Source organism: Jaculus jaculus, chromosome 1 (assembly GCF_020740685.1).
Source record: "Jaculus jaculus isolate mJacJac1 chromosome 1, mJacJac1.mat.Y.cur, whole genome shotgun sequence".
NCBI lineage: Eukaryota > Metazoa > Chordata > Mammalia > Rodentia > Dipodidae > Jaculus > Jaculus jaculus.
Window position 1 is genome coordinate 58702641 of NC_059102.1, and position 12685 is coordinate 58715325.

The window sequence follows — 12685 nt, forward strand, 5'->3', positions numbered from 1 at the left end:
CCTTATGCAAGTTCCGATGAAAACTTAGGTGTTCACACAGTGAGGAGAGAGCTTTCTGGATATTCTTTCCATTCTTCAGCCCTTCGGGAGCAAGGACAACATGCGTCTGCCTGTAGGATTGCAGCGCTAAGGAAGGCACCAGGTTGCCTTTAGCGAATGAGTGTAGAAGCAGCTCCCTTCTCGCACGTGAGTGTCCTGGTGTGCACTTCTGGAAGACTCGCTCTCTGTAACGTGCACGTGGCAACCTGGATGGAAAGCCTCTACCCCAGCCTAGAGCTCTTCATGCCGACCTTTCTTCAGAGGAAAAGAGCCCCCCTTTCCCCTTCCCAGCCTGCTCGCCTACTCTCTGCTGCTTGTCGTCTGTGAATCTCTAAACTCCCACGTGTCAGGCCTTCACGCACGGAAGTGGCCAGTGTTGTGGGCACTGAAGGCTGCAGGTGGCTGGTGGACCCACGGAGACCAGACCTGAAATTTATTCTCCCCACCTCATGGTGAAATAGAATTCTGCCCATCTTTATGCCCTTACCAGTGGAGGTAGCTGTGAAGTTTAGAGCCTGCAGTGCAGTTACAGGCCATCTGTTGACTTCTGGAATGATGGAATTTTTCTACACCTAAGTTTTCTGTAACAGCCTATCTCAGATATGGTGTGAGCATCAGTCACAGAAGTCAGTCCAATGCCCTTGAGGATGTTTAGGGCAAAGGTACAGTGAAAGTAACCACATTTTATTCATCCCACAAGTCTTGTTTGTTCAGTCCCTTCCTCTCTTTGACTCTGCCATTCTTCCAACACTGACCTTGGAGCATCCTTTCATTGGTCAACCACCCATGGTTTTGTTTTTTTTTTTTCCCACTATTCATTCTCACTTACCTGCCATGTCCTATGAAACACGTGGAACATGCTCTGTCAGCTGTCATTGCCTTGAGGCTGTTGTATGTGGCAAAGTTCGGTGTCTTGGGTTGTAGCCTATTGGAACTGCACTTCAGGCGATAGGCTGTATCCTAGTTTTGTTTTGAATTTTTCCTTCCACAAGATGAAAGCAAGACATGCATGCGTGGCTACAGGCATTTGTCTGTGCTGTTTGCTCTGAGCGGTGTGGCTCGTATTCCACGGCCTTACCCCATGGGGATGTGTTGTCTGCCTCTGCCCACAGCTATCCCGGTGCTCAGCTGCGAGGCTGCCACCCAAACAGAAAGGCGACTAGATGTGGCTGCGGTGACTCTGCGAAGAGGCCCGAGACCCAGGACATCCAGAGGCAGGCCCCGCTCCTTGGTAGATTACAGGTCGTACATAGACACTAAGCTGCTGGTGGCCAGGTTCTTGGAGCAGTCCTCCTGCAGCATGACGCCGGACATCCACGAGCTGGTAGAAAACATCAAGTCTGTGTTGAAGTCCGACGAGGAGCACATGGAAGAAGCCATCACAAGTGCCAGCTTCTTAGAACAGGTACTGTTCCTATGTGTATCAGGCATGAGGCCCGTAACTGCCTTCCACACTGCCTTACATGTTTCCTCTGATTTCCCGTCCAAAGCAAACAGAGTTCATGGCCACTGTCTCACGGGAGCTGGGCTAGGAGGTCATGGAGCAGGAAAGAGGAAGCCAGAGAGCTTTCCTTTCAGGCACGGTCACTTCTCCGCAATGTTCTCAACCCAAAGGAAGGGAGCCCAGTTTCCTGGGATGTGGAAGGAAACCTGGAAAAAGCAAAGGACCTGGCACCGTGGAGCCCGTTCAACTGTTGGCTTCCGGAACTGAAGGCTGCTGCCACTGCCTGATAGGGCTGGCATGTTTTCTCAGCCCTTAGAAACATTAACATAGGTGAATCTTAACATTGGCAAGATTTTGGTACCTGTTCCCATTCCCATGAATTGCTTGTCCAAATAAATAAGCTGATAGGATGTAAAGGAATTAAATACATTTTTTTTCTCATAGATTAGAAAGTAAAGGGCCATCACCTAGACTGAAGCCACCTGGGAAAGTCAAATTGGGTCTTGACATAATCTGTTTGGGCCTCAGTTGTCTCATCGTTAAAGGGAAGGGTTGAACCACATGGCCCTCATCCCTGTAGCTCCAGTGAGTGCACTTTCCTTGCAGTGAAAGCCTCCCCTCTAGGACTCGAGAGATGCTTTGGCTGTTAAGGTACCTGCAAAACCAAAGGACCCAGGTTTGATTCCCCAGTACCCACATAAAGCCCAGTGCACAAGATGCACATGCGTCTGGAGTTTGCAGTGGTTAGAAGCCCTTGGTGTGCCCATTCTCTCTATATATCTGCCTGTCTCTCTCTCTCTTTCTCTTTCTCTCTCTCTCAAATAAATAAAAATTAAACATGCTTAGAAAACCACCTTCCCTATGGCCAGTTAATAGCTGTTACCTTTTGGGTATTTTTCCCACTCCTCTGAGAAAACAAGGTAGGTACCCAGCATGGACACCGGTGCCCAGTCGCTCAGTGTTACCTGGCCTTTGTGTTCTAGATGCTCAACAGGTACCTCTTCTGTAATTCAAGTATAGTTGTGGCTGCTTTTATTCCCTTTCCCTTCCTGACCCCCTCTTCCCTCCAGTTCCCCTCTCCCTTGCATCACATGTATCCTTCCTTTTGCCCTTCCCTCTCCACTCTTCCAGTTCTTCTCTTTATTTTGCTTTTGGTTATAGTTCTGTCTTTATAGGGTTAATTCTCAAGTGCCTCCTATGCATAAATTCTTTTTTTAAAAAAATTATTTATTTATTTATTTGAGAGCGACAGACACAGAGAGAAAGACAGATAGAGGGAGAGAGAGAGAATGGGCGCGCCAGGGCTTCCAGCCTCTGCAAACGAACTCCAGACACATGCGCCCCCTTGTGCATCTGGCTAACGTGGGACCTGGGGAACTGAGCCTCGAACCAGGGTCCTTAGGCTTCACAGGCAAGCGCTTAACCGCTAAGCCATCTCTCCAGCCCAATGCATACATTCTTACAGATGTCACATGCTAAGACTTCACCCCCCCCATATCAGAGAGAACATATGGTTCTGGCTTTCCTAATTTTGAGTCATTTCACTTATTATGATTCTTTCCAAATCCATCCATTTTTTCCCTGAAAGTTTCATAGTTTCATTTTTGTGTACTTCTGCATAGAATTCCATTGTGTTTATGTACCACATTTTCACTGTCCACCCATCCAACGTAATTTTACACTTGGCCAATTCTCAGAGTAGCTACCAGCTCCAAGATTCTAGGTGAATTTAAGTACACCCGCTCCTCATTTCCCTTTTGGTTTCCCTTTCCATCTGCTGGCCTCTTCTTACCGAAGGCAGAAGCCAGCTTGGGTCCCATCCTCCCTGGGGTTCAAGGAGAGAAGAGTGAACCGATTACCAGTAAGTGACAGTTGAAATGCAAACCCTGCTGAGGCTTGTTCTCTGAGCCCTCAGTCCTTGGTTCTGGGTCAGGCTCTGGTTGGTAGCTTTAATATATGGCATTTCTGTGCTGGTGTCTATGATGTATTCCTTGTCACTCCCTGCTCCCTTCCCTCTGTCCAGCCCAGGAGCCCAATAAGCAGGAGTTGGAGCCACTTGAAGGCAGGGGCCCCTGTTGTTGCTGGACTTCTGCGAAGTCTTGCTCTGCTCCCTGGGAAATAGTGCTGGCACAAAACACAAAATAGGCACCTATAATTCAGTGGATGCTATTGTTACAAATGATTGCTAGATCCTTGCATCCGAGGCCAGCTAAAAATTCAAGCACTGAAGCCAGGCATGGTGGCACATGCCTTTAATCCCAGCACTCGGGAGGCAGTGGTAGGAGGATCGCCATGAGTTCAAGGCCACTCTGGGATTACAGAGTGATTTCCAGGTTAGCCTGGGCCAGAGTGAGACCCTACCTCGGGAAAAAAAAAAAAAAAAAGTCAAGCACTGATGTTATTGTGACAGACTCTGGACCATCGGCGTTCTAGTTCTGAACCCCACCATGGTATCAAGGCCAGACCCCTCTCCAGGCAAAAGGGTGGCATGGACAATGCAAAGGGACTTTTTCTTTCTCTACTCAGCTTTGTACACTTTCAGTTTCTATTTTATTAGTAGAATGAGCTTTTAGATCCATTTTAATTGTTCCTAATATTAAAAAAAACATGTGTCCTAACATGTATCACAGTCAAAAATTTTTTTGAGGCAAGCCCAATAGGCTGGTGTTGCAGTCCAGTTCGCATTGCTGGTAGAAATCACCCAACCAAGAGCAGCTTCTGGGAAAAAGAGATTTATTTTGGCTTACAGGCTTGAGGGGAAGCTCCACGGTGGCAGGGGAAAACGATGGCATGAGCAGAGGGTGGACATCACCCCCTGGCCAACATAAGGTGGAACACAGCAACAGGAGGGTGTGCCAAACACTGGCATGGGGAAACTGGCTATAAAGCCCATAAGCCCGCCCCCAACAATACACTCCCTCCAGGAGGCATTAATTCCCAAACATCCATCAGCTGGGAACCTAGCATTCAGAACACCTAAGTTTATGGGGGCCACCTGAATCAAACCACCACATTCCATCCCTGGCCCCCATAAACTGATATCCATACATGATGTAAAATATAATGCATTCAGTCTGACTTTAAAAGTCCCCATAGTTTTTATCAATTCCAATGATGTTCATACATCCCCATAGTTCAAGATCTTTTAACTGAGCCATAATACCAAAAAAACCCCTCAAAAAACCCATAATGGCACAGAATAAATATTCATACTGCAATAGATGGTATTGGGCATAGCAAAGAAACATTTAACCAATACAGGATTTAAAACAACCAGGGCAAATATCAAACTGGAGCTTCAAGTCCAACAACTCTAGCCAGTGATAAATCTCCAAGTCCGATAATTCTAACCAGCAACAAGTCTCTGGCATTCCAATTCCGCCCCTCCAGCTAGGCTACTCACAGTCCTGGAAAACTTCATCAGGGCCAGCAGCTCCTCGGCAGCCATCTCATGGTCCCAGCATCTCTAATGGGTCTCCACTGCAAGCCACAGTTCATCCTCATGGCCCCATGGGATCTCTGTGCAGGCAACCAGCAAACCCGCTTCACACTGCCCATGGCCATTTCCAAAACACAAGACCATGTTGCAAACTCAATGACCCTCTTTCCAGCAGTTCTTATACTCCATGATACCAGGTAGGGTGCCAATTTGTTAATCCAGGGGGGAATAAATCAGACTTTGAAGAACAGGACACTCCTTGAGCACTCAGGTCCCTTCTAAAGAGTCTACATTCTTCTTGTTGCCCCAGCACAGGTCAGCTAGCCCAGTCTCAAAGGTTGTAATCTCTCAGTTGCAGCTGAATGGGCAACAGTTCACCCAAAGATTTTTCTTTCTGTGCCATATCCCTCTGGTCACACCAGTTCATTTCTACACAAAGCAACCCTGCACAACTTCTCAGGACACGGGCATAAGAGCAAGCTTCTCACACAAACTGCTAGCCCAGTCCAAGCAAAGCTCTTTCTCACCCTCATGAGCCAAACCTCACAGTCCATAGTTTTTCCTGCATTCAGGTCTTACAGCTCAGATCAGAATAGTCCATCAAGCTGTACTTACAGCACTGCAAGGCATCTCTTAGGCCAAGGTTTCAACTCCTTCCACATTCCTCTTGAAAATCAGCTACATAAGGCCGAAGCCACATAGTCAGGTGTCTAGCAGCAACCCCACTCCTCGGTACCACTTTACTGTTGCAGTCTGGTTCACATTGCTGATAGAAATCACCCAACCAAGAGCAGCTTCTGGGAAAAAGAGATTTGTTTTGGCTTACAGGCTCGAGGGGAGCTCCACGATGGCAGGGGAAAAGGATGGCATGAGCAGAGGATGGACATCACCCCCTGGCCAACATAAGGTGGACCACAGCAACAGGAGGGTGTGCCAAACACTGGCATGGGGAAACTGGCTATAAAGCCCATAAGCCTGCCCCTAACAATACACTCCCTCCAAGAGGCATTAATTCCCAAATATCCATCAGCTGGGAACCTAGCATTCAGAACACCTAAGTTTATGGGGGACACCTGAATCAAACCACCACAGCTGGCCTCATTTTTTTTTTTTTTTAATGCGAGAGTGGAAGTGTGTGGGAGAGAGAATGAGCTGGTGCGCCAGGGCTTCTAGCCACTGTAATAGAACTCGCATGCGCCACCTAGTGTGCATGTGCGACCCTGAGCACTTGTGTCACCTCGTGTCTGGCTTATGTGGGATCTGGAGAGTCAAACATGGGTCCTTAACCACTAAGCCATCTCTCCAGCCCTCACTGTCAAATTAATAAATACTACATTTGTTAGGAGACCAGAACAGGCCTTACAGACAAATTCAGTTAACAACGTATTAGCAAAACTGAGGCTCAAACCTTTTGGCATGAAAGGTCAGAATGGAACAAATGAGACTGAGTCACTGGGATGGTGGGTCTGTGGGGTGAGGTGGCAGTCAGGCTCCTGACTCTTGCAAACACCAGTGGTATCACAGGTCCCAGCGACATAGCTTTGCAACTTTCCAAAGCTGTTTCCATTGGTCAGTCCTCCCCTCATGAGGCCTAGTCAGTGGGGAAATTTTCCATAATGTTTGCATTGTTACCAAGTAAATGACGCTGTTACAATTTAGTCATACATGTTTGTTGAAGGGTTATTGGGTCTATCTGAAGCACTGTTGGTCTTAGGGGGTATCTTAGGAACTCATCACCAGACCAGACCACTGGCTTTCAAATTCTCAAGTGTGTGTGGGCATCACTTGGATCCAAGCCCCCGTCTCTCAGAACTGGTGGCAGGTGGGACTTCATGTTTGCAACAAGTTTAACCCTCTGTGCCCTTCTCTGGTGCTAGGCATCACTGGCTTGGGGCATAGCGAAACTGGGGGGTAAGTGAAGAGAACATTGTTCAATCTCAAACAATTTGCAATTGGTTAATTAAATGTGGCCTGTCCACAATAGAAAAGTTGGATAATTTCCTTAAAATTTTAGAAAAAAAGGAGTGCACTAAAAGAAGTGTTTTTGGAATTCTAAATAAGTTTCTGCTTTAGGAAAACACCCTCTTTTAGTTCTGTGACAATTAAACAAATCCACGGGTACAGGAGGTGCCAGAGGGCCACTAAGGTGAACCCTAACCTCTTCTGTTCTTTTCCTACTCTCCTGAAGATAATGGCCCCAGCACAGCCCAGCACTTCGCAGGCCCACACGCTACCCTTGAGGACACAGGCTGGCCTGCTGCACCTGCGGAGCTGCGGCGATCTGAGCACCTTCGCCCTGGTGGGGATGCCCAGGGCTGAGAGGAGGCCCCGGCGGCGAGCTGAGGCTGAGCGGCCACACAGCCTCATAGGCGTCGTCCGAGAGACTGTGCTGTGAAGCTGTGACCCGTGTGAGAAGGAAGGCCAGCCCCAGGGGAAGGTCCTCCCTCCTCTGTGCTGTTTACTGATTGGGGGTTCTGGTTCCCCTTAGGGAACCCCTCAAGAAGAGGCGGCTAAGGAAAACACCTGTTCCCACTCTTTGGCTCCCTTTTTGCCGACGGAGGGCGCTTGGGTGAAGGGGTAAGCTCTTCCGGACCCCTTTGGGTCTGCACACTCCAAGCTGGAGGGGAGCACAGTGAGCTTTCCTTTCTCTGTGGGGCACGTGCTGATGTGAGCAGAAATGGCGCTTATAAGTCTTCGCCTGCCTCAGGCCTCACGGATCTTTTGGTTGCCAAGTTCATTCCCTCGTTGTAAGGACGGAGCTGCTGGGCTGCTATTTAAAGCTGCCTGTGGCCTTTGGATGCTTAGTGAGCGGAGTTGGCAGGAGACAAGATGATTAACTTCCATGTGATGATAGTCCTCAAGCCTTGTTTAGATCATCCTCCAATCCCAACTCGTTAGGAAAAGCAGAAGGCTTGTTCAGTGTCAACTTGTAATGAAAGACATTAAGGGAGAGGATTATAATCAATTCCATTATTTATGCTTGCAAACTAGAACACCTCAGGCAGACCGGAGAATAAAATATTGACTTTGGACCGCTGGGCTCTGTGTGCAGTACCTGTGTGTGCTGAGGTGGCCAGGCCTTACCTCATGGAGGGCTTGGACCTTGGGGTCATGATGGCCAACGTGCCACTGCAGGCCACCCAACTGGTTTCATCTTCAAAGCATCTGAACCCTACAAATAGTGTGTTCTTCTTGCATTAGGCAAGCCCTGTGCTAAATGACTCCATGGAGCTGTGTGTGGCCATGAACAAGAAATCAACAGAGCGATTACAGACGGGTTGGTGCTAAGAAGTCAGGGGGTGGCTGAGGAGGGTGCTGCAGTCAGCTTTGTGTTGTTGGTAGAAAACACCTGACCAAGAGCAGCTTGTGGGAGGAAAGAGTTTTTTTTTTTTTTTTTTTGGCTTACAGACTCAAGGGGGAAGCTCCATAATGCCAGGGGAAAATGACGGCATGAGCAGAGTGTGGACATCACCTCCTGGCCACTGTCAGGTGGACAGAGCAGCAGGAGAGTGTGCCAAACCCTGGCATGGGTAAGCTGGCCACAATACCTGTAAGCCCTCCCCCAAAACGCACTGCCTCCAAGAGGCTTCAATTTCCAAATTGCCACCAGCTGGGGACCCAGCATTCAGAACACCTAAGTTTATGGGGGACACCTGAATCAAACCACCACAGAGGGCTTCTTTGAGGAAATGACATTTGGGCTGGGACTTGACTTTGAAGGTCAGGGAAGAGTGTTCCAGGCTGAGCGGGAGGCCGAGCATACCCGAGGTGAACAGAGACTTGTTGGGGGGAGGTGGTAGGAACGTGGCAGGCTGTGTTCTGTACTAACACATACCATGGAAGTTTCCTGTAGACAAAAGAGTAGTTTCACCATGGAGAGGTGTCAGGTAGGAGAGGCACTGAGGAGCTGGAAGAAAACGCTGCTTGGAAGGTGGAGTGTGGCTTCTTTCTTTCCATCTGGGCAACAGGCACTGTGCTAAGGGTGTTACATTCTCATTTCATGCTCACCACAACCTACTGTCTGTTCCCATTTTAAAGGAGGATAATGAGGGTCTATGACCCAAGGTCAGAAGCCAGGGAGGGAGCAGGGCTCACATTCACACCTGGGATAATTAATCTTGATTGTCAACTTGATGGGATTTAGAATAACCATGGGAACAAATCTTTGGCCATGTCTGTGAAGAAGTTTCTGGATTTGGGAATTGAGGTGGGAAGATCCACCCTAATGGTGGGTGGCACTATCTCATGGGCTGGGGTCCTGGATTGGAGAAATAAAAACCGGGGAGAGCAGGGCTTGTGTGATAGCTCAGTGGCTCAAGGTGCTTGCTTGCAAAGCTTGCTGGCTGGAGTTCAATTTCCTGGTGTCCATGTAAAGTCAGAAGCACAAAGCGACTCATGTCTGGAATTAGCAGCAACAAGAGGCCCTGTTGTGCCAATACTCTCTCCCGCCATGTCTCCTTTTCCTTACAAATAAATAAAAAAATGGGAGAACAAGCTGAGCATTAGCATGCATTGCTGTCTGTCTGCTTCCTGACTCAGTGTGAAGAGCTGCCTAACGTTCCAGCCACCAGGCTCTCCTGCCATGATTGACTCTACCCCCATACCGTGAGCCCAGATCAACCCTTCCACCCGTCAGATGCTTTTGTTCTGTCACAGCAACAATGCAGGCAACACCCAAGCAGCCCAGCTCAGAAACTCTGCCATGCCTCAACCTTCTAGGTGGTGGTATTTGCATTGTATTTCTTTGAGAACATCCTTGAGCTTCCTGCTCGGCACACTAGCCTCTCCTGGCTTAATACCAGTAACACATAGCAGAGTGGGAATTGGGGTGGGCTCACAGGTCACTGAGCTGTGATGGAAAGTGAGCTATGGAAACATCTGGAAATGAGGGAGGATTAAAGGCCCCGTCTGGCTACATTTGGGGAAGATTCATAGAGGCGTCCCAAAGGACATTTTCTCTGTTCTTATCTCCTCTGCGCCATCCTCAGGAACATGATCTTCTGGTTTTTCTAGAAGTCCTCCCTGTCAGCACTGTAACTGCTACCAGCTGGTCTCCTGCCCAGGGCCAAGCCCCTGCCTTTGCTGAGGGTCTCCACGGTGTCACTGGCCTCTGACTGCTGTTTGCTGACACGGTGGATTGCTCCTATAGTGCGTTCTCCACAGTTACATATTTGATCCTTTCTCCAGGCAGGCCTGGGCCCTCCCAGCACACCTGGGGCTCCGCCATCATGGCTTGGTGAGAGGATGTCTTGCCCACACTCATGCCTGAAGTATCTCGGTCAGGTGTGGTGAGACGTCACCTATGTTTTGTTATTGTTTTTGTTTCCTAGCTACATCTCTTTCCATCTGCTCTCCCAAGTCTCTGGCTGGTCTCCTTTGTGGCTACTGGCCTCGCTGTGTGATCAAAGGCTCAAGACATGGGCAAATGCCAAAAGTGTGGAGAATGCCTGGCCTTAGCCTTGGGGGAATAGGAAAGAGATGGATTTAGCCATCTTGAGGATAAAGAGATTGCCAGTTATAAGCTGGAGAGGAAAGGGCATGAACCAGAGGGCACCACTGAGATGGTATCGGGAAGAGGTGGGGCTATCTCAGCTTTGCAGGTCTGTCCTTGTGGCATGTCAAATTTCGTATGTAATTCCAGAACCTGAAAGTATTGGTGAAGGTAGGAACTGACTTGTGACCTTCTTCCTGGACTCTGGGATGAGTGTGCAAGTGAAATTACAATATCAGCTGGGCGTGGTGGCACACGCCTTTAATCCCAGCACTTGGAAGGCAGAGGCAGGAGGATTGCCGAGAGTTCAAGGCCACCCTGAGACTACATAGTGAATTCCAGGTCAGCCTGAGCCAGAGTGAGACACTACCTTGAAAAACAAAACAAAAAAAAAAAAAAAAACAAGCAAACAAAATAAAATTACAATATCTATTATACTATAGTATTTTATAAATATTGATCTTACAGGGCACTTTGAAGTTATGTGATTCACCTCCCTGCTGATTGATGTATTTGGGTGATAAATAAATTCCCTCAAATACTGACGCATTCACAGTGAGACATGCACACCCATAGATTGACTGAATGTATATAGGGTAGATTGTTTTGTACTAAAAGTACCTTAGGGTGCTATAGTCTAGAGGTAGTGACAAAGTGTTTCAAATTTGATTATCAGAATAATCCCACTACATTGATTATTTAGCATAGGGATGTCTAAACCAAGACTTTGTTGGTGAAGAAAATGTCATTCAAGACAAGTGGCCGTAGAGTCTTTGTTGCTCTTGCTACAATAAATAAGATCCCAGTCCCCATATGGTGAGATGAGTGTAGCATACAGGTTGCTCCCTCAGAATGTTCCAGTCAACTGTGTGTCTTGAGTGCGGTTAGAGAGCAGGACTCTCACAAGCTTGCTCACTTCTTCACGTTGACTGGCAGAGGAGTGTGTACCTGGCAGTTGTCCTAAGGCGCCCGTTCCTTAGAGTTCTGCTTGATGGTTTTGGGAAGGAGGCCATGGCCTCCAACTGCCTCACATTATCTGTAAGAACCAGACATTTGCTGAAGACCTAATTAGCTAAATCTGTTCATTTTGCCCCCCTTACTTTCCAGATGACAGAACTCAATGATAGTACCAATTATGCAGCAGAGGCAAGAGGCCAGCTCTTCTAGCTCCTAGACCAGGGCTTTTGGCCTAGATTAGAACTTCTCAAGTTGGATGAAGGATCAGCAGCTATTTTCCCCAAGTTTGTCATGGACCAAAAACCTTTGCAAATTACAGTAAACTAACTTAACAGGAAAATGAAATACTAGTAAGGAAAGAGACCTATAAGACACAATCCTGTCCTTTTTAAGTGGACATTATTTTTAAAGCAGCTTTAGGCTCACTGAGGAATTGAAGGGAAGTGCCAGAGATTTCCCATCTGCCGTCTGTTGCTACACGTGCAAGCCTCTCCCATTACCACCATCTCCCACCAGAACAGTATATTTGTTGCCGTGGATGAACCTCCATGGACCCATTATTACCATCTCAAGTCCGTGGTGTACACGTAGGGGGTATATTCCTCCAAGATGATCTGCTCCAGCCTTGCCATAGAAGTAATTATCCTCACCTTTGATATTGTGGTTGTTTGAGTAGAAAACGTCCCCCATAAACTCTTATATTGGAATATTTAATCTCCAGTTGGTCATCAGTTCGGAGAGGCTTGGATTCTCCAGGAGGCAGCCTTGCTGGAGGAAGTGTGTCACTAGAGATGTGCTATCAGTGTTGTAATGGGAGTTTTGGGGCCCCTTGCCAATGCCAGTCTTACTAATAAATTCAAGGTACACAAGGTCCTTGTTTTATAAATTTTAAAAATGCATCTATAGACCAGAGGATAATAGTTAGACTTTATCAGATTATGAGAAGGAAAGAGGAGGCAATACAGAGAGCTCCTGCTATGTGGAAGGCAGGCAGGAGGGGCAGGGAGTCTGCACGGGAGTAGGTGTCAAGGTCCCCCCATCTCAGCACAGGGGTGCTTACCAGAGCAGGAACCGGGAAGTTCAGGAGAGGTGAAGAGCCAACCAGAGACCTTGCCCATCTGGTGAGAATCTATCTATAACCTTATTGTGGTGGGCTTTACCCACAGACTCAGCTGAACCTGAGAGCGAGAGCTTATTGGTCTGGGCTTGGGAAGGGGTCAGCACACCTGGGTGGGGTCGAGAGAGATGACTGGATGGCTGGATCAGATACTGAACTCTGGTTCTGCTGAAGCAGGCAGGTGTGGTGTTCCCTCTT

General features: G+C 48.0%; 1 protein-coding gene across 1 annotated transcript in view; it reads left to right on the forward strand.

Annotated features, from left to right (window-relative positions):
- Fam189a2 (family with sequence similarity 189 member A2) overlaps positions 1-7954 on the forward strand; it is a 64244-nt gene extending 56290 nt beyond the window's left edge. Inside the window, exons 10-11 of the mRNA XM_004652985.2 lie at positions 1152-1444; positions 7111-7954. Coding sequence (XP_004653042.2) covers positions 1152-1444; positions 7111-7317 — 500 coding nt within the window. The 3' untranslated portion in view covers positions 7318-7954. The remainder of the gene's footprint in view (positions 1-1151; positions 1445-7110) is intronic.
- The last annotated feature ends 4731 nt before the right edge of the window (positions 7955-12685 follow it).